Genomic DNA, 20,861 nt, shown 5'->3' on the forward strand with positions numbered 1-20,861 from the left:
CTACGGACACCGTAGGAGATCATATGATCAGGCGCTCCTCCCCTCCGTTTGTTTTCGCGGAAGTAAAAACGATCAATGTGGTAGCTAGTAAACTAACATTTGTGTTTCCAACTGAAAATTATTTTTAGAAACATAACACTAGTCAGAAAATGTTGTTCCAGGAGAATATGACTAATTGTGTTACTTTTCAAACCAAATTAAGCTCAGTTATGGATGTGTTGGCCAAAGCTGCGGTGGCAGAAATAAGTAAAATGTTCGATGATGGGTTTGCTGTTTTACGCTTGGAAATGTGCCGAAGAGAAAATGAAATTGAATCCTTGAAAAGACAATTATTGTTTATGGAGAACGAACGGCAAACGACGAGGTCCAAAACGCAAGAAGCAGGCTGTTCTTCTACATGCTCGTCGTCTTCCAGCAGAACGGAGGAGGGACAGGGTGAGCCACCTCCTGCTTACTGTACTCATAGAAATATAATTCTGAAATATGTTTCTCAACTCAATGGTCAAACCTTCAAAAATATATTAAATGCAGTAGGACTGAATCCTTTAACACAATGCCTAACTACTGTAGCTAGGTTTCAGTTGTATTGTTTACTTTGTTAAATTGTGCAGTGCTCTCTCTCAACTTTGATTTTGACATACCGGTAACGTTATGCTTCTAACAAGTCATTAAAACTTCCACTTTCAGGGTCCAAGGGGTCTGATGTGGATGCTAGTGAAAGGACTTCGTTTGAGCAGAACGCCAGAGAGAAAAATGACCAACTGGATCGAAATAGACCACAGCCACATGCAGAAGAAGTAGAGGGGCTTGATAAACAGTACAGGTCTGGCCACAGAGAGAAGGGTAGTAGACTAGAGTTAGTGAAGAGAGAGCAAGTGGAGGAGTATGATGTTATTTCACTACATACATCAGGAAGTGAACATGACACGGAGAGATCAGATCATGAGGAAACTGAGTTTGCTGTGGATGAGAGAGAGAGTCAGCTCTGGGCGTCTTTAACAGAGCGCAACTGTGACTCGGAGGGTCCAGATTACCATAAGTGCACAGAACAATATCCACTGGATCAAGATACAGACATACAGCTCATTCAAAGTGCAGTGGAGGGTCTCAATAGCGGTCCATCATCAGAGATGGGTGACATTAACAGAGTTATGACAGAAGAGATGCGAGCACAGTCTGTTTGGAATGACAGAAGAAGTACCCCTACAGATTTGGCACAGCCAGGACAGCACAGAGAAACCATGCACCCAGAGAGAAGGCAGGATGGGACAACTACCAGAGTGCCGTCAGACAAACAAACACTAGCCAATGAGGGTGTAGCATATTCCAATGTTTGGTTAAACAATGTATTTTCACTTGCCCCAAATAGTTTTCACTCAGCAAAAGTATCCCCAAGGAGAACCCTAGCAAGAGAGAAGTGGTTTGTTTGCTCCTTCTGTGGAAAGAGCTTTGACCGGTTTGGTCACCTGGAGATGCATCAGCGGATTCATACGGGAGAGAAACCGTACAGCTGTGTCACGTGCGGGAGGTGTTTCGCTCAGCAGAGTAATCTCCGCACACACCAGCGAGTACACAGGGCACTCAGAACAAACCAAACTGTCTACTGATCCATCACCATGACGAGACAATTTAGAGCATCCTAGAGAAACCAGCTGGGGCCCACCCCGCACATTATGAAACACAACCTCAGTGACAAACATTTTCTAATGAGGAGACCATCAAGACACTCTTGCAGAAAGCAGCAGTGTGTTACTTTTGTCTTCCCATTCTATAAAGTGAGAGCAGTGAGACCCTACCACAACTGTTGCACTAGTGGCGCTTATGTACTGTAGTGAGGGATCAGAGTTGCTGGTTTACAGCTTCCTGCTTGTAACCTTTTAAGGAACGCTTAAGAGGAGGATCTCCATCATCTTTCATTTTTTGTAGAGCTATGCCAGACTAACACTACAATGGACATGCTTTTGTCAATGCATATATTTTTATGAATAAACGTGAATTCTCTCAAACTTTGAGCCCTTTCGTGTGTGTGTGTGTGTGTGGATTCTATAGGTGCCAGGATAATGTTCAGGAGGGCTAACATCTGAAATGTTGCAGATAGAAGAACTGACATGGGTCCTTGATGTACATGAGAATCATATCTATTATACACAATGTATTTCTACATTTTTATACAGAACATTCTGTAATGTTGTACCCTACTGAATTCAATCCTTATTAACCTCTTAAGCTAACAGGTTTGTGTGTGTGGGTGGGGGAGGGGGGGGGGTGTATTTACACTGAACAAAAATATTAATGCAACATGCAGTTACAGTTCATATAAATCAGTCAATTGAAAAATCCATTAGGTCCTAATCTATGGATTTCACAGGACTGGGAATCCAGATATGCACCTTAAAGAAAAGTAGGGGTGAGGATGAGAAAATTAGTCAGTATCTGGTGTGACCACCATTTGCCTCATGCAGCGTGACACATTTCCTTCGCATAAAGTTGTTCAGTCTGTTGATTGTGGAATGTTGTCCCACTCTTCAATGGCTGTGCGAAGATGCTGGATATTGGTGGGAACTGGAACTGCAACACTCTGTCTTACACGTTGATCCAGAGCATCCCTAAAATGGTCAATGGGTGACATGTCTGGTGAGTATGCAGGCCATGGAAGAACTGGGACATTTTCAGCTTCCAGAAATGATGTACAGACTCTTGCGACATGGGGCCGTGTGTTATACTGAAACATGAGGTGATGGCTGCGGATGAATGGCACGACCATGGGCCTCAGGATCTCGTCACGGTAGCTCTGTGCATTAAAATTGACATCGCTAAAATGCAATTGTGTTTGTTGTCCATAGCTTATGCCTTCCCATACCATAACCCCACCGCCACCATGGGACACTCTGTAAACAACGTTGACATCAGCAAACCGCTTGCCCACACAATGCCATACACGCTGTCTGCCATCTGCCCGGTACAGTTGAAACCGGCATTCATCCATGAAGAACACACTTCTCCCAACATGCCAGTGGCCATCGACGGTGAGCATTTGCCCACTGATGTTGGTTGACGCTGAACTGCATTCAGGTCAAGACCCTGGTTAGGACGAAGAGCACGCAGATGAGCTTCCCTGAGACGGTTTCTAACAGTTTGTGCAGAAATTCTTCGGGTTGTGCAATCCCACAGTTTCATCAGCTGTCTGGGTGGCTGGTCTCAGACAATCCAGCAGGTGAAGAAGCTGGATGTGGAGGTCCTGGGCTGGCATGGTTACACATGGTTCGCGGTTGTGAGGCTGGTTGAACTTATTGCCAAATTCTATAAAATTACATTTACATTACATTTAAGTCATTTAGCAGACGCTCTTATCCAGAGCGACTTACAAATTGGTGCATTCACCTTATGATATCCAGTGGAACAACCACTTTACAATAGTGCATCTAAATCTTTTAGGGGGGGGGGGGGGTTAGAAGGATTACTTTATCCTATCCCAGGTATTCCTTAAAGAGGTGGGGTTTCAGGTGTCTCCGGAAGGTGGTGATTGACTCCGCTGTCCTGGCGTCGTGAGGGAGCTTGTTCCACCATTGGGGTGCCAGAGCAGCGAACAGTTTTGACTGGGCTGAGCGGGAACTGTGCTTCCTCAGAGGTAGGGAGGCGAGCAGGCCAGAGGTGGATGAACGCAGTGCCCTTGTTTGGGTGTAGGGCCTGATCAGAGCCTGAAGGTACGGAGGTGCCGTTCCCCTCACAGCTCCGTAGGCAAGCACCGTGGTCTTGTAGCGGATGCGAGCTTCAACTGGAAGCCAGTGGAGAGAGCGGAGGAGCGGGGTGACGTGAGAGAACTTGGGAAGGTTGAACACCAGACGGGCTGCGGCGTTCTGGATGAGTTGTAGGGGTTTAATGGCACAGGCAGGGAGCCCAGCCAACAGCGAGTTGCAGTAATCCAGACGGGAGATGACAAGTGCCTGGATTAGGACCTGCGCCGCTTCCTGTGTGAGGCAGGGTTGTACTCTGCGAATGTTGTAGAGCATGAACCTACAGGATCGGGTCACCGCCTTGATGTTAGTGGAGAACAACAGGGTGTTGTCCAGGGTCACGCCAAGGTTCTTATCACTCTGGGAGGAGGACACAAGGGAGTTGTCAACCGTGATGGCGAGATCATGGAACGGGCAGTCCTTCCCCGGGAGGAAGAGCAGCTCCGTCTTGCCGAGGTTCAGCTTGAGGTGGTGATCCGTCATCCACACTGATATGTCTGCCAGACATGCAGAGATGCGATTCGCCACCTGGTTATCAGAAGGGGGAAAGGAGAAGATTAATTGTGTGTCGTCTGCATAGCAATGATAGGAGAGACCATGTGAGGATATGACAGAGCCAAGTGACTTGGTGTATAGTGAGAATAGGAGAGGGCCTAGAACAGAGCCCTGGGGGACACCAGTGGTGAAAGCACGTGGTGCGGAGACAGATTCTCGCCACGCCACCTGGTAGGAGCGACCTGTCAGGTAGGACGCAATCCAAGCGTGGGCCGCGCCAGAGATGCCCAGCTCGGAGAGGGTGGAGAGGAGGATCTGATGGTTCACAGTATCAAAGGCAGCAGATAGGTCTAGAAGGATGAGAGCAGGGGAGAGAGAGTTAGCTTTAGCAGTGCGGAGAGCCTCCGTGACACAGAGAAGAGCAGTCTCAGTTGAATGCTCAGTCTTGAAACCTGACTGATTAGGATCAAGAAGGTCATTCTGAGAGAGATAGCAGGAGAGCTGGCCAAGGACGGCACGTTCAAGAGTTTGAGAGAAAAGAAAGAAGGGATACTGGTCTGTAGTTGTTGACATCGGAGGGATCGAGTGTAGGTTTTTTCAGAAGGGGTGCAACTCTCGCTCTCTTGAAGACGGAAGGGACGTAGCCAGCGGTCAAGGATGAGCGAGGTGAGGTAGGGGAGAAGGTCTCCGGAAATGGTCTGGAGAAGAGAGGAGGGGATAGGGTCAAGTGGGCAGGTTGTTGGGCGGCCGGCCGTCACAAGACGCAAGATTTCATCTGGAGAGAGAGGGGAGAAAGAGGTCAAAGCACAGGGTAGGGCAGTGTGAGCAGGACCAGCGGTGTCGTTTGACTTAGCAAACGAGGATCGGATGTCGTCAACCTTCTTTTCAAAATGGTTGACGAAGTCATCCGCAGAGAGGGAGGAGGGGGGGGAGGGGGAGGAGGATTCAGGAGGGAGGAGAAGGTAGCAAAGAGCTTCCTAGGGTTAGAGGCAGATGCTTGGAATTTAGAGTGGTAGAAAGTGGCTTTAGCAGCAGAGACAGAAGAGGAAAATGTAGAGAGGAGGGAGTGAAAGGATGCCAGGTCCGCAGGGAGGCGAGTTTTCCTCCATTTCCGCTCGGCTGCCCGGAGCCCTGTTCTGTGAGCTCGCAGTGAGTCGTCGAGCCACGGAGCAGGAGGGGAGGACCGAGCCGGCCCGGAGGATAGGGGACAGAGAAAATCAAAGGATGCAGAAAGGGAGCAGAGGAGGGTTGAGGAGGCAGAATCAGGAGATAGGTTGGAGAAGGTTTGAGCAGAGGGAAGAGATGATAGGATGGAAGGAGAGAGTAGCGGGAGAGAGAGAGCGAAGGTTGGGACGGCGCAATACCATCCGAGTAGGGGCAGAGTGAGAAGTGTTGGATGAGAGCGAGAGGGAAAAGGATACAAGGTAGTGGTCGGAGACTTGGAGGGGAGTTGCAATGAGATTAGTGGAAGAACAGCATCTAGTAAAGATGAGGTCAAGCGTATTGCCTGCCTTGTGAGTAGGGGGGGAAGGTGAGAGGGTGAGGTCAAAAGAGGAGAGGAGTGGAAAGAAGGAGGCAGATAGGAATGAGTCAAAGGTAGACGTGGGGAGGTTAAAGTCACCCAGAACTGTGAGAGGTGAGCCATCCTCAGGAAAGGAACTTATCAAGGCGTCAAGCTCATTGATGAACTCTCCAAGGGAACCTGGAGGGCGATAAATGATAAGGATGTTAAGCTTGAAAGGGCTGGTAACTGTGACAGCATGGAATTCAAATGAGGAGATAGACAGATGGGTCAGGGAAGAAAGAGAGAATGTCCACTTGGGAGAGATGAGGATTCCAGTGCCACCACCCCGCTGGCTCGATGCTCTAGGGGTATGCGAGAACACGTGGGCAGACGAGGAGAGAGCAGTAGGAGTAGCAGTGTTATCTGTGGTAATCCATGTTTCCGTCAGCGCCAGGAAGTCTAGGGACTGGAGGGTAGCATAGGCTGAGATGAACTCAGCCTTGTTGGCCGCAGACCGGCAGTTCCAGAGGCTGCCGGAGACCTGGAACTCCACGTGGGTCGTGCGCGCTGGGACCACCAGGTTAGAGTGGCAGTGGCCACGCGGTGTGAAGCGTTTGTATGGCCTGTGCAGAGGGGAGAGAACAGGGATAGACAGACACATAGTTGACAAGCTACAGAAGAGGCTACGCTAATGCAAAGGAGATTGGAATGACAAGTGGACTACACGTCTCGAATGTTCAGAAAGTTAAGCTTACGTTGCGAAAATCTTATTGACTAAAATGACAAATGATACAGTACTGCTGGCTGGTGGAGTAGGCTAGCTAGCAGTGGCTGCGTTGTTGACTGTTTGAACGTGTAGCTGGCTAGGTAACCTCGATAGTTTCAGTACTACACCTTGTCATGATACAAAAGCAACTTTGTAGCTAGCTAACATAACACTAATCAAGACGTTCCTTTGTAATGTATTTAGTTTCTACAATGCTGCTCGTCGGTAATAGTTGGCTAGGTTTGGAAAAATGGCGTCGCGGTGGACGGAAATAGCTGGCTAGCTAACCTCGATAATTACTAAACTACACAATTATCAAGCTATGACAAAGACAACTATGTAGCTAGCTAGCTAACACTGCACTAGTCAAATCGTTCCGTTGTAATGTATTAGTATCTACAGCGCTGCTAGTCGGTAACGGTTGGCTAGCTAGCAGTGGGTTTGATGACTAGGTGTGTTGACTAAGTCTGGAGTCTGGACAAGGCGTCGCGGCTGGCTAGCTAACCTCGATAATTACTCTAAACTACACAATTATCTTAGATACAAAGACAGCAAAGACAACTATGTAGCTAGCTAACTAACACTAACACTACGCTAATCAAGTCGTTCCGTTGTAATGTAATAGTTTCTACAGTGCTGCTAGTCGGTAGAAGTTGGCTAGTTGACTAGCTAGCTAGCAGTGTTGACTACGTTAGGAGGACGAAAAATAGCTAGCCTCGATAATTACTCTAATTACTCTAAACTACACAATTATCTTTGATACAAAGACGGCTATGTAGCTAGCTAAGAAAAATTGCTCAGATCAAACAAACCAAACCGTTGTAATGTAATAAAGTGTAATATTACCTGTGGAGCGAAGTGCGACTGCTCGCTCCAAACCGGAAATCAATTACATTGGGTGCGGCTTACGGTAGAGAAATTAACGTTAAATTATCTAGTAACAGCTCTGTTGGACATTCCTGTGGTCAGCATGCCAATTGCAACCTCCCTCAACTTGACATCTGTGGCATTGTGTTGTGTGACACAACTGCACATTTTAGTGGGCTTCTATTGTCACCAGCACAAGGTGCACCTGTGTAATGATCTTGCTGTTTAATCAGCTTCTTGATATGCCACACCTGTGAGGTGAATGGAAGATCTTGGCCCAAGTTAAACAATTTAAATGCAATGCTACCAAATACTAATTGAGTGTATGTAAACTTCTGACCCACTGGGAATATGATGAAATAAATAAAAGCTGAAATAAATAATTCTCTGTACTATTATTCTGACTTTTCACATTCTTAAAATAAAGTGGTGATCCTAACTGACCTAAGACAGGGAATATTTACTAGGATTAAATGTCAGGAATTGTGAAAAACTGAGTTTAAATGTATTTGGCTAAGGTGTATGTAAACTTCTGACTTCAACTGTATGTTAGAATGCTATTCATTGACTACAGCTCAGCGTTCAACACCATAGTGCCCTCAAAGCTCATCACTACGCTAAGGACCCTGGGACAAAACACTTCCCTCTGCAACTGGATCCTGGACTTCCTGACGGGCCGCCCCCAGGTGATAAGGGTAGGTAACAACACATTCGCCACGCTGATCCTCAACATGGGGGCCCCTCAGGGGTGCGTGGTCAGTCCCCACCTGTACTCCCTGTTCACTCATGACTGCACGACTCCATCACCATCATTAAGTTTGCCAATGACACAACAGTGGTAGACCTGATCTCCGATAACAATGAGAAAACCTATTCCCCCTCAGGAGACTGAAAATATTTGGCATGGGTCCTCAGATCCTCAAAAGGTTTTACAGCTGCACCATCGAGAGCATCCTGACAGGTTGCATCACTGCCTGGTATGGCAACTGCTCGGCCTCCGACCGCAAGGCACTACAGAGGGTAGTGCGTACGGCCCAGTACATCACCGGGACCAAGCTTCCTGCCATCCAGGACTACCAGGCGGTGTCAGAGGAAGGCCCTAAAAATTGTAAAAGAATCCAGCCACCCTAGTCATAGATTGTTCTCTCTGCTACCGCACTTCAAGCGGTACCGGAGTGCCAAGTCTAGGTCCAAGAGGCTTCTAAACAGCTTCTACCCCCAAGCCATAAGTCTTCTGAACATCTAATCAAATGGCTACCCAGACTATTTGCATTACCCCCCCCTCCTCCTATTTTACGCTGCTGCTGTTGTAGCAGCGAAGGGGAGACCAACTCTGTATTAATGACCATGATTTTGGAATGAGATGTTCGATTAGCAGGTGTCCACATACTTTTGTTCATGTAGTGTATATCCTACCACCTCAGTTGTCTTTTTTATAGTTCTTATATCATTGCGGCATATGCGGCAATACTATTGTGAGTCTCTCAAAAACCCAACCCCTCGTCCAAGTTGTGGGAGGCGGAAACGGCTCAAGTACGGGATTCCCAGACAGGGCTAAGTTTTGTGGGTGGCTTTGCTACCCAGGCCGCTACGGTTGCCACGATGGTCTGGATCCACAACACGCTGGATAACGGGGTTCTGGTAAAGCTAGGTGGACCAATCATCCGCTTAGTGGATACTACCGATTACAGATACATTCACGAAGAAACTATAGCGTAAATGACCTGTGCTTCCCAAAGAATACAAGGGTTTAAGTAATACCCTTGCAAATGTCCATTCCCAGTGTCCCTAATAGTTTGGTATAATTAATCATTGTTTTAAAAGAAAATGGTCATCAAATTATTGCAGCAGATGCACTATTTGGGCTCCCCAGGAAAAGATGGTCTGGGACCAGCATTGTTGGGTGGTTCTTTTGTGACCAAGACAAAGTCAACTGCTGTGTAGGAGGAGCATCAGACACACCAACTGAGGTATACTGGATGTTGACGAATGGGATGTATCTCACAATCGGTTACTTTCACTAGCCCTCTTCTGTGTGACTTGTGTGATGTGTTTTTGTGTATAACCAACAGCTGGGCTAATGCTGAAGAAGTTTGATTGAAATCAGGAGAAGCCATTTATCCTTGGTGATATGGCATCGTACTATTCCGTCCCCCTGACTTGTTGCAGTGGGCTGGCCCTACTCTGACGTGCTACCCGCATCAACACCTTAAGCCCTCTGTCCCCTGGTGGTTCCTGACCTGCAGCTAATGGAGTGGCTGCATGGGGTACCTACACAGGGTGGCTGGACCACCACTACTGACATTCCGGCAGGGAATCCTTTTATTTTTGTAAATATGCTGCACATATTTAGGGGTGGCTGTTACAGAATCCCCCTGCTGAGGGCACTGTGGGACTAATTTCCATGTCTCACCCCTGTGCATATTCTAGCCATGCAGTCTCTACAGGTCCTGATTGGCTAGCCAGCCTGACCCACACGCCAAGGGAGTAAATATTTCCGTACCTAAACAGTGTTATTCCAGTCTGTGAGTGTGGGTGGACATATATGTGCATGGGATGCGTCAACACAGAAACCGGGGACGGTGTCAGTGAGTCACAAGCCTGTAAAATACGTAGAGCCGGGTCGCTCTCTTTCAACTTTCCTATACCCTACTGTGTCCTGGTACCACCATTTTCTGGATGCATAGCTACTCCCTTTTACTATATAATCTTACCTCCCTCCCTTGCTTAATCCATCCTACATTAAGTCTTCTGACCGGATTGTACACTGGTCTCCAACACTGTGCAGTAATTTTGGAAAGTCTGCAGACTAAGAAGACTTACTGTCTGCTGGCCACGAGCCATTGGCTAGTCCTGGAGCGCTCTTTCTATTGTGTCCTGGTCAGAAAGTATGCAGGTACTGCAGCCAATTCAGTGTTGTTGAACACTGCATCACACCCTCCATATCACTGCTATTGTTATCTAAGTGTCATTCACCCAGGTGTTTGAACTATTACTATCAAACTTAAAGATTTTGATTACCATTTCTTTAAATTGTTTTTCAGGTGGACAAACCATTGCTGTGTGGCTCTTAAGAAAAATTAAGTGGACATCGGAGAGAATAAAACAGCAGATGAATGCCTACAATTGAAGGAACAAGTCTCCTCAATCCCCCCCCCCCCCCCCCCCCCTAAAGACTGGAGTATGTGGATGTTCTCCAGAAAGACCATCCAGTCTGGTCCCAGGTGTCCAACAGCTTGGGGGACAGTCTGCTCCGGGCCAAGCAGCGTGCAGCGATGCTGCATAACATGTGCCTTAGGGCAGCAGAGGAGAGGCACCTTATACATGCAGACCTACACAATGGCCTTTTTTATTGCCAGAGAGCTGGGGCTTTTTGAAGAGACCCTTGCTTCTCTTGGGCAGTGTGAGGCCGAGCCAACACGCTTTCACCTGGGTGCCTCTGTGTTGCTCCGAAAGAAAATGCAGAACTTATTAAAGCTCCATATGCATTTTCAATGTTGACTGGTGATGGCTTGGTCAGCACAGACGTAGAGGAGGACAGTGAATTGGAGGGCAGTGATTCAGAAGATGAAAGTGGTTGAGGAATGAACGTGTGTGTGCGCGTGCAAGTTCTAAAGGCGCAAGCTATACACTAAGTATTCCGAACATTAGGAACACCTTCCTAATATATATATTTCTTTATTGGGGGGAGGGGGCCTCAGAACAGCCTCTCGAAGAAATTCATCGGGGCATGGACTCTACAAAGTGTTCCACAGGGATGCTGGCCCATGTTGACTCAAATGCTTCCCACAATTGTGTCAAGTTGGCTGGATGTCATTTTGGGTGGTGGACCATTCTTGATACACACGGGAAACTGTTGAGTGTGGAAAAACCCAGTAGCGTTGCAGTTCTTGACACAAACCGGTGTGCCTAGCACCTACTACCATACCACATTCAAAGGCAATATTTTGTCTTGCCTATTTACCCTCTGAATGGCACACATACACAATCCATGTCTCAATCGTATCAAGGCTTAAAAATCCTTTAATTCTTCAGTCTAAGACATTGGGGGGATTTTGAATTTTAGGACCTGTTTAGTAGCCCATAGAAACACATTGAATAACACATTCATAAAATGGCAAAATGGACATTAAAAAATGGTATCATAAGAAACAAAGTTTTGAAGTGTCTGTCCTAATTCTAAGAGATATAAAAAAACATTTTTTACACATTTAATCCCTTTTTGTGGTAGGAACAAAACGACCTTACTTCCATTTGTTTTTTAAAACCGGTACCAGCTACCTTTAGACAAGTCCCGTGACGCTTGTGGGGTTCGTAGAGCAAAATAACACCTTCGTGAGAGTCTCCCCTTTCCATAGAGTGGTCATAATAGTTTGTAGGCCAAACGCTACAGACGTTTACGTGAGAAGACCGATTTTCGGGATGTGTCATTGTCTGCCAAACACTGCTCCAGCGCTGCCTCCTTTCAACGCAGATAAAGAAGTGCGACACTGGCGGACGTGCTGGATTGAGACGCATACAATGCAAAAAAAAAAAAAAAAAACATATCTAGTTTAAACTGACAGGCTTTGATGGGGATTTTTTTGTTATGTAAACTTAGATTAACGCACCAATGAGTCAACCGACTCTAGGGGATTAACCTGTCTCCTCCCCCTTATCTACACTGATTTGAAGTGGATTTAACAAGTGATCATAGAGTTCAATTGGATTCACCTGGTCAGTCTATGTAATGAAAAGAGCATTTACATTTACAGGTGTCCTTAATGTTTTGTACACTCAATATAATTGTATATATTATTACCAACTTCAGGGGAATTAGACACAGGTCCTGGTGCAGCCCAACCTCCATCCTAGGTTGGCCTAGATGTCACAAAATGGGCACAGTACTGTATGCGTGCGTTTTAAAGGCATTATAAATGTACAGATGTAGGATCTTAATTTGAGTCAGTTTGCAACAGCAGGAAAATGAACCTGCAGCAACAGAAAATGTGAGTTAAGTGGATTATAATAAATGTACATTTTGTCAGAGTTGATACATTTTCCGTAAGGGAAAATAAAGTATACATTTCAAAGTGGAAATTAAACTTTAGAAGCCTTTCAAAGCCTCAAATACACTACAAGTAAAAAATTTCCTGCGTTGCATAAGTTGTCCTGCAACAGGGTGATCAAATTAAGATCCTACATCTGTATACCACCATGGCCTTTTTTTGCCTTTACCTCCCTTATCTCACCTCATTTGCTCACATTGTATATAGACTTATTTTTCTACTGTATTATTGACTGTATGTTTGTTTTACTCCATGTGTAACTCTGTGTTGTATGTGTCGAACTGCTTTGCTTTATCTTGGCCAGGTCGCAATTGTAAATGAGAACTTGTTCTCAACTTGCCTACCTGGTTAAATAAAGGTGAAATAAATAAATACAAAAAAAATACTTAAGGTTAACCATTACCAAGGTTATTTTGAAAATATGTTTACGAGAAAAGATCCTGGCCCTCAACAAATTCCCCTCCCAGGTGAGACTGTGCAGACTGGTATGGGGTCCTCGAGGTTGTGGACAAGGAATTATGTAGAAAAAGACCAATAATAAATCCTTCTGTAAGAAAAATGCCTGTTCTCTGTCTCTCAAATCCAACAATAAATTACTTTTTTAAGTCAAGGTTAATGAATTTCGTTATTTACTATTGTGATCCTATATATTCCCACCAATGATTTCAGCCGTCTTGAAATAATCTTTGACTTTTAATGCCTTCAGGATCCCCTTCAATTCCTGACCTCCTCACTAATGGGCTTTTGTGGTAATGCCTGCCATTTGCCCTGTGTACCTGCCATAACTCCTGACATACAGAAAATGTGACAATGTCAGTGACACTTATCTATGTTTTCTATCAAGGCATTACAAAAACAAAACATTTACTTCTTGAAATAAAGTAGAAATGCTGTAAGCGGAGGTCCAATTCACAAACGTTGCTCTCTAGGGAGCGATTTGAAGAATTTTGATGTAATATGTTATAACTAAACCAAGAGACCACAGCCCATTGTTTCAAAACGGGAACAAATTAGTAATAGTGGGCAGAACAAGCAAGGAAGTGGGCAGAGCCAAGTACGAGCTAGCGAGATCCTATTGGCGCCTTCTAGCATCATTTACATATTTCCGTTAGAGAATGCATACTCTGAAGTGCGCGTGTGCCATAACGCCAATTCGCCTTTGCACTCCTAAACAAATCCAAAATATATTTTTACTTTGGGAAAAGTCAACTCTAAAAAACGTTACCCACTCTGATTCTAGTTTTAGGAACCCAAAACTGTATTCAGAACAAATGTTTAATCAATGACAAAACAAGCAGAAAGTCGGTCAAAATCCATCTTCTCCCACTGCCAACCACTGGGCTTCCTCTCACTACCATATTTGGATACGTCACATTTATACATCTGGTGAAATATGTATCATTGTTCTATCTGTGCTTTGATCACTTGAGGGTTGATATGACCCACAATTCAATGCAAACTGTAGACACGTGTCAAATTTAATCAACACTGCTGCATTATCGGCATGTCAGACAAAATTATGACGTTAGCTTGCAAAAAATTACATATACAGTACCAGTCAAAAGTTTGGACACACCTACTCATTAAAGGGCTTTTCTTCATTTTTTACTATTTTCTACATTGTAGAATAATAGTGAAGACAAACTATGAAATAACACATATGGAATCATGTGGTAACCACAAAAGTGTTAAACAAATCAAAGTAGATTTTTGATTCTTCAAAGTAGCCAGCCTTTGCCTTTGACAGATTTGCACACGCTTGGCATTCTCTCAACCAGCTTCATGAGGAATGCTTTTCCAACAGTCTTGAAAGAGTTCCCAATATACTTTGTTTCATTTATTTAACCTTTTAACTAGGCAAGTCTGTTAAGAGCAAATTCTTATTTACAATGACGGCCTACCCGGCCAAACCCGGATGACGCTGGGCCAATTGTTTGCCGCCCTATGGGACTCCCAATCACGGCCGGATGTGATACAGGCTAGATCATATGCTGAGCACTTGTTGGCTGCTTTTCCTTCACTCTGCGGTCCAACTCATCCCAAACCATCTCAATTGGGGTGAGGTCGGGTGATTGTGGAGGCCAGGTCATCTGATGCAGCACTCCATCACTCTCCTTCAAATGATAGTCCCACTAAGCACAAACCAGATGGGATGGTGTATTGCTGCAGAATGCTGCTATTTCCATGGTGGTTAAATGTGCCTTGAATTCTATATAAATCACAGACCGTGTCACCAGCAAAGCACCCCCACACCTCCATGCTTCACGGTGGGAACTACACATGCGGAGATCACCCGTTCACCTACTCTGCGTCTCACAAAGACACGGCAGTTGGAACCAAAAAATCTAACATTTGGACTCATCAGACCAAAGGACAGATTTCCATTGGTCTAATGTCCATTGCTCGTGTTTCTTGACCCAAGCAAGTCTCTTCTTATTGGTGTCTTTAGTAGTGGTTTGTTTGCAGCAATTCAACCATTAAGGCCTGATTCACACAGTCTTCTCTGAACAGTTGATGTTGAGATCTGTCTGTTACTTGAACTCTGTGAAGCATTTATTTGGGCTGCAATTTCTGAGGTGCAGTTAACTCTAATGAGCTTATCCTCTACAGCAGAGGTAACTCTGGGTCTTCCTTTCCTGTGGTGGTCCTCATGAGAGCCAGTTATATCATAGCGCTTGATGGTTTTTGTGAGTGCACTTTAAGAAACTTTCAAAGTTCTTAATTTTCCGGATTGACTGACCTTCATGTCTTAAAGTAATGATGGAATGTTGTTTCTCTTTGCTTATTTGAACTGTTCTTGCCATAATATGGACTTGGTCTTTTACCAAATATGGACTTGGTCTTTTACCAAATATGGACTTGGTCTTTTACCAAATAAGGCTTGGTCTTTTACCAAATAAGGCTTGGTCTTTTACCAAATAAGGCTTGGTCTTTTACCAAATAAGGCTACAACACAACTGATCGTCTCAAACGCATTAAGGAAACAAATTCACCAAATTAACTTTTAACAAGGCACACCTGTTAATTGAAATGCATTACCGGTGACTACCTCATGAAGCAGGTTGTCACGTACGAGTGTACCTTAAATGTCCCTTGCTAGTAACGATCAGAAAGGCAACGTCCTTGGTGAAAATCTTGAAGTTGAGCTTAAAAACAACCAACCTAAAGCTATTAATGTGCATAGCAAGCTAACATAGCTAGGTAGCACTGCTGTCAGGTAACTAGCTACCCATAGCTAGTTTTATAGTTTGGTCATTTATTCTAATATATTTCAGAATGCCCAAAAATATGTTTATGAAGCTAGCTACATTTTATAAGCTTCTCACTACGATACTAAGCCCATTTCCCAACGCTAAAATCAATGTAATTTATATATATATTTTTAGCATGCTAGCATAATTTTGTCTGACATGCCGAAAATGCAGCCTTGTTGATTAAATGTGACACTTCAGTGACTACAGTTTGCAACGAATTGTGGGTCATATCAACACTGCAAGTGACAATGGCTGCGTTTCAAACTCAAAGTAGACAGCCCTCGGCCCTATGCCCTCGGGGGAATCCCCGCGGCCATATTTGTCATCGGTCCAAACGATTAGTCAAGCAAGGAAAGTTTGCAACGTAAACCTGAGGGGTTTACGATTAGTCAAGCAAGGAAAGTTTGCAACGTAAACCTGAGGGGTTTACGTTGCAAACTTTCCTTGCTTGACTAATCGCCCTCGTTTTTAATGGAGTTTACAATTATGTTCACTTCAGGGCCTGAAATGCCCCATAATTCAATTCACGATGATTACACCCGCTAAGAGAATTCTGACAAAACTTAAAACCTCAACTTTAATATGGAGTCAACATACAAGTGTAAGTAAAAACGAATTTAACTAAGTTAGAAATTGTGCTACTAATGCACAAACACGTCTCATGTTTTTGTTTGGTTAGCTTTTGGAAATTGTAGAATTAAAACATTTTCCTTCTTCCGAAATAACTAGGCAGACTAACGTTAGTTAGCTAGCTATCATACAGTAGGTGTATATTAATAATTCTATAGTTAATGTAAGCTGCCTGCCATCCAGGACCTCTACACCAGGCAGTGTCCCTAAACATTGTCAAAGACCCCAGCCACCCCTGTTCTCTCTACTACCGCATGGCAAGCGGTACCGGAGTGCCAAGTCTAGGGCAAAAAGGCTTCTCAACAGTTTTTACCCCCAAGCCATAAGACTCCTGAACAGGTAATCAAATGAATACCCGGACTATTTGCATTGTGTGCCCCCCCAACCCCTCTTTTTACGCTGCTGCTACTCTGTTAATCATATATGCATAGTCACTTTAACTATACATTCATATACATACTACCTCAATTGGCCTGACCAACCAGTGCTCCCACACATTGGCCAACCAGGCTATCTGGATTGTGTCCCACCCGCCAACCCGTCTTTTACACTACTGCTACTCTCTGTTCATCATATATGCATAGTCACTTTAACCGTACACACTACCTCAATCAGCCTGACTAACCGGTGTTTATATGTAGCCTCGCTACTGTATATAGCCTGTCTTTTTACTGTTTTATTTCTTTACCTACCTATTGTTCATCTAATACCTTTTTTGCACTATTGGTTAGAGCCTGTAAGTAAGCATTTCACTGTAAGGTCTACACCTGTTGTATTCAGCACACATGACAAAAACTTTGATTTGACATGCAATCATAATTGACTGTAGAGCATATAAAGCACCCACAAGCCAATGGTGGCTGAAAACACAATCATGGCAGGATTAATTTCTGAGCAAGGGCAGTCCATTTAAAAATCATTCCTTCCTCCCTTGCACCTTACCCTGCAACTGTATACTCTTCAGACGTCATGAGACGTCATCAGAAGTGTCCATTTAATTTGAGGGGATAGGGTGTGTCTTAAGTGTTTGGAATGCAGCCTAAAGTTGTTCACTCGCTCCCTCGAGCTAAATCGAGGGGGCAACGTTAGTGAATTGGACCTCCACTTAAGATGGCAAGGGCTTGAAATATTCATATGTGAATACATACCGAATTATAATTGGATGCATTTTACCGCCGTATCCTACTGTGCGGTGATTGGTCCCAGACGGTTAGGTCATGGCCAGTTGATCGTGGTTGGAGATAGGCGAACATGCAGTTGTAGCTAGTTAATAAAGAGTTATGTTAAGAAACATCCTGTAGTTCTGCGTTTTATTTTGTACAAAGCGTACAAAATAAGACAGGGCTGAGGGGGTAAAAATAACGTGTTTGGACTGCAGCCAAGTTCTTCACTTGCTCCATTGTTGACTAAGCGGAGGGGGCAACATTAGTGAATTGAACCTCGATTTAAGATGGCAATTAAACTGCATCCGGTTTCGACGGGGATTTCGCTGAGGAAAAGTGGCTCGCTCGAGGGCTGAGGGGGGTAAAAATGTGTTTGGACTGCATCCCCTGCTCTACAGACACCATAGGGCTCTTTAATGATCATATGACCACTCGTTCCTCCCCTCCGTTTGCTTTCGCGGAAGTAAAATCTGTCAATGTGGTAGCTAACAAAGCAGAGCATCTATTACTATTTATAGTTTTTTTCAGATTGAAAATCTGTAGAAACATAACACTAGTCAGATAAAATGTTATTCCAGGAGAATATGACAAATTGTGTTACTTTTCAGACCAAATTAACCTCCGTTATGGATGTGTTGGCCAAAACTGCGGTGGCAGAAATAAGTAAATTATTCGATGATGGGTTTGCTGTTTTACGCTTGGAAATGTGCAGAAGAGAAAATGAAATAGAAGCCTTAAAAATCAAATTATTGTTTATGGAGAACGAACGGCAAACGACAAGGTCCAAAGCGCGAGAAGCAGGCTGTTCTTCCACATGCTCGTCGTCTTCCAGCAGAACGGAGCAGGGTGAGCCAGCTCGTGCTTGCTTACTGTACTAGCTAGCTAGACCTAGGCCTATCTGAAATGTGTTGCTGTCCATCTCAACTCAAGGGTCAATTCTTAAAAAATATGCAGTATTAACAATGACAATTATTTCTCAATGCCTAACTAGTGTAGATAATGGGTTGCTATCGCAGTGCTCTCAATTTTGGTATTTTAAAATCTGTAACATTAATCTATGCAGATAGTGATTTACTCCTGTGACCCCTCAGTACAGCAGGTCATCCATGACCTTCAGCATGGTTTTGACTCAACTCAAAAATGGCCTACTTATCTTAAACTAGTGCTAAATGCTAATAAAACCAAGTTTGTTGTTCTGTCGGTTTCGTAACGTTGACTCGTGAGGACCTGCACATTGACTGGAGCCCAAATTGAGCAAGTTCCCCATTCTAAGTACTTAGGTATTTGGATTGACGATACTCTTAAAACACACTGAAAACTGACAAAAGCTGAGAATTAAGATAGGATTTATTTCTATAAAAGAAACCAGTCTCACTTTGGAAAGTAGAAGGAAGATTGTTCAAGTAACGCTTCTCCCAGTACTTGATTATGGTGATATAATCTACATGCATGCAGCAGCCTGTTTTAAAACCTTTTACATTCAGTCTCACTCAGCACTATGATCATTTTCGTACACAACACTTCATTTTAAATAGTTCTGTTGGCTGGGAGTCTGATTACCAGAAGAGCCCAACATTGGCTACTTTTTGTATATAAAGCGGTTCTTCAGAGACTCCCCAACTACCTCAGCTCATGTATTAAGTGGAGATACAGCAATTTTCAGACCCGTTCTCTGGACTGGCTAGTTCTGGAGGTCCCGCAGGTCTACATTGACCTGGGGAAAAAATGCTTTGTTTTTATGCCCCCAGCTCATGGAATAGCCTTCAGGCCACATTGAAATTGGACTCACTGGTCTCCATTGGACAGTTTAGATAGTTTAAGGGAGGTGATATGTGAGAGTGGTTTGTTTTGATTAATATTGTATTGGTATTATTCTTAAATGTTGTATGTTCTTGTTCACAGGGCACCCTTAATTAGACCCTGGTCTCAATGGTGACCCACCCTGTATAGATAAAAGTAAAATATAATTTTTATTTAAAAAAAAAATAATTACATACTGACAGTTCCTTTAAACCTTCCCTTTCAGGGTCCAAAGGGTGTGATGAGGATGCTGGTGAAAGGACTTCATTTGAGCAGAACGCCAGAGAGAAAGACGACCAACTGGATCAAAATAGACCACAGCCACCTGCAGAAGAAGTAGAGGGATTTGAAGAGAACAGGTCAGGCCACAAAGAGAAGGATAGTGGACTAGAGTTAGTGAAGACTGAGCAGGAAGAGTATGATGTTATTTCACTACATACATCAGGAAGTGAACATGACACAGAGAAATCCGATCATGAGGAAACTGAGTTTGCTGTGGATGAGAGAGAGAGTCAGCTCTGGGCGTCTTTAACAGAGCGCAACTGTGACTCGGAGGGTCCAGATTACCATAAGTGCACAGAACAATATCCACTGGATCAAGATACAGACATACAGCTCATTCAAAGTGCAGTGGAGGGTCTCAATAGCGGTCCATCATCAGAGATGGGTGACATTAACAGAGTTATGACAGAAGAGATGCGAGCACAGTCTGTTTGGAATGACAGAAGAAGTACCCCTACAGATTTGGCACAGCCAGGACAGCACAGAGAAACCATGCACCCAGAGAGAAGGCAGGATGGGACAACTACCAGAGTGCCGTCAGACAAACAAACGCTAGCCAATGAGGGTGTAGCATATTCCAATGTTTGGCTAAACAACGTATTCTCACTTGCCCCAAATTGTTCAAATGGTTTCAACTCAGCAAAGGTATCCCCAAGGAGAACCCCAGCAAGAGAGAAGTGGTTTGTTTGCTCCTTCTGTGGAAAGAGCTTTGACCGGGTCGGTCACCTGGAGATGCATCAGCGGATTCATACGGGAGAGAAACCGTACAGCTGTGTGATGTGCGGAAGGTGTTTCGCTCAGCAGAGTAATCTCCGCAGACACCAGCGAGTACACAGGGGCCTCACAACAAAGCAAACTGTCTACTGAGCGTTATCACCATGACGAGACAACTAAGAACATTGTGGAACAACATTTTCTAATGACTGAGAACAGAGTTGTTAAGACCATTAAGACACTCTTGCAGAAAGCAGCAGTGTGTTACTTTTGTCTTCCCATTCTATAAAGTGAGAGCAGTGAGACCCTACCACAACTGTTGCACTAGTGGTGCTTATGTACTGTAGTGAGGGATCAGAGTCGCTGGTTTACAGCTTCCTGCTTGTAACCTTTTAAGGAACGCTTAAGAGGAGGATCTCCATCTTTAGGTTTTTGTAGAGCTATGCCAGACTAACACTACAATGGACATGCTTTTGTCAATGCATACATTTTTATGAATAAAAATTTGAATTATCCAACTTTGAGCCCTTTCGATTTGTTGTTGAAATGAACATGAAAATAACTAACTCACAAGGTCAGGATATATTTGGATATCAGAACTATA

General features: G+C 44.3%; 2 protein-coding genes across 3 annotated transcripts; both read left to right on the top strand.

Moving 5' to 3' along the window:
• Positions 1–43: 43 nt before the first annotated feature.
• LOC115157281 (gastrula zinc finger protein XlCGF48.2) lies at positions 44–2,012 on the top strand. The gene is made up of 2 exons (XM_029705400.1): positions 44–435; positions 688–2,012. Exons 1-2 carry the CDS (start codon positions 150–152, stop codon positions 1,605–1,607), a joined length of 1,206 nt encoding a protein of 401 aa, XP_029561260.1. The 5' UTR covers positions 44–149; the 3' UTR covers positions 1,608–2,012.
• A 14,150-nt stretch (positions 2,013–16,162) lies between these two features.
• On the top strand, positions 16,163–20,775 carry LOC115157283 (zinc finger protein 232-like). Of its 2 annotated transcripts, none has more exons than XM_029705404.1 (2): positions 16,163–16,269; positions 19,488–20,775. In XM_029705404.1, exons 1-2 carry the CDS (start codon positions 16,251–16,253, stop codon positions 20,408–20,410), a joined length of 942 nt encoding a protein of 313 aa, XP_029561264.1. In that variant the 5' UTR covers positions 16,163–16,250; the 3' UTR covers positions 20,411–20,775. The 2 variants fall into 2 exon arrangements, with proteins under 2 accessions (XP_029561264.1, XP_029561263.1); XM_029705403.1 differs by lacking the exon at positions 16,163–16,269 and adding an exon at positions 17,809–18,307.
• The last annotated feature ends 86 nt before the right edge of the window (positions 20,776–20,861 follow it).

The sequence above is a fragment of the Salmo trutta genome, chromosome 21 (genome assembly GCF_901001165.1).
Source record: "Salmo trutta chromosome 21, fSalTru1.1, whole genome shotgun sequence".
NCBI lineage: Eukaryota > Metazoa > Chordata > Actinopteri > Salmoniformes > Salmonidae > Salmo > Salmo trutta.

Excerpts from the sequence above, each read along its gene's own strand:
- LOC115157281 (XM_029705400.1), top strand. The coding sequence starts at position 150 with ATGTTGTTCCAGGAGAATATGACTAATTGTGTTACTTTTCAAACCAAA. Across the intron at positions 436-687 it reads CAGAACGGAGGAGGGACAGG|GGTCCAAGGGGTCTGATGTG; the intron begins GTGAGCCACCTC and ends TTCCACTTTCAG.
- LOC115157283 (XM_029705403.1), top strand. The coding sequence starts at position 18,028 with ATGTTATTCCAGGAGAATATGACAAATTGTGTTACTTTTCAGACCAAA. Across the intron at positions 18,308-19,487 it reads TTCCAGCAGAACGGAGCAGG|GGTCCAAAGGGTGTGATGAG; the intron begins GTGAGCCAGCTC and ends CTTCCCTTTCAG.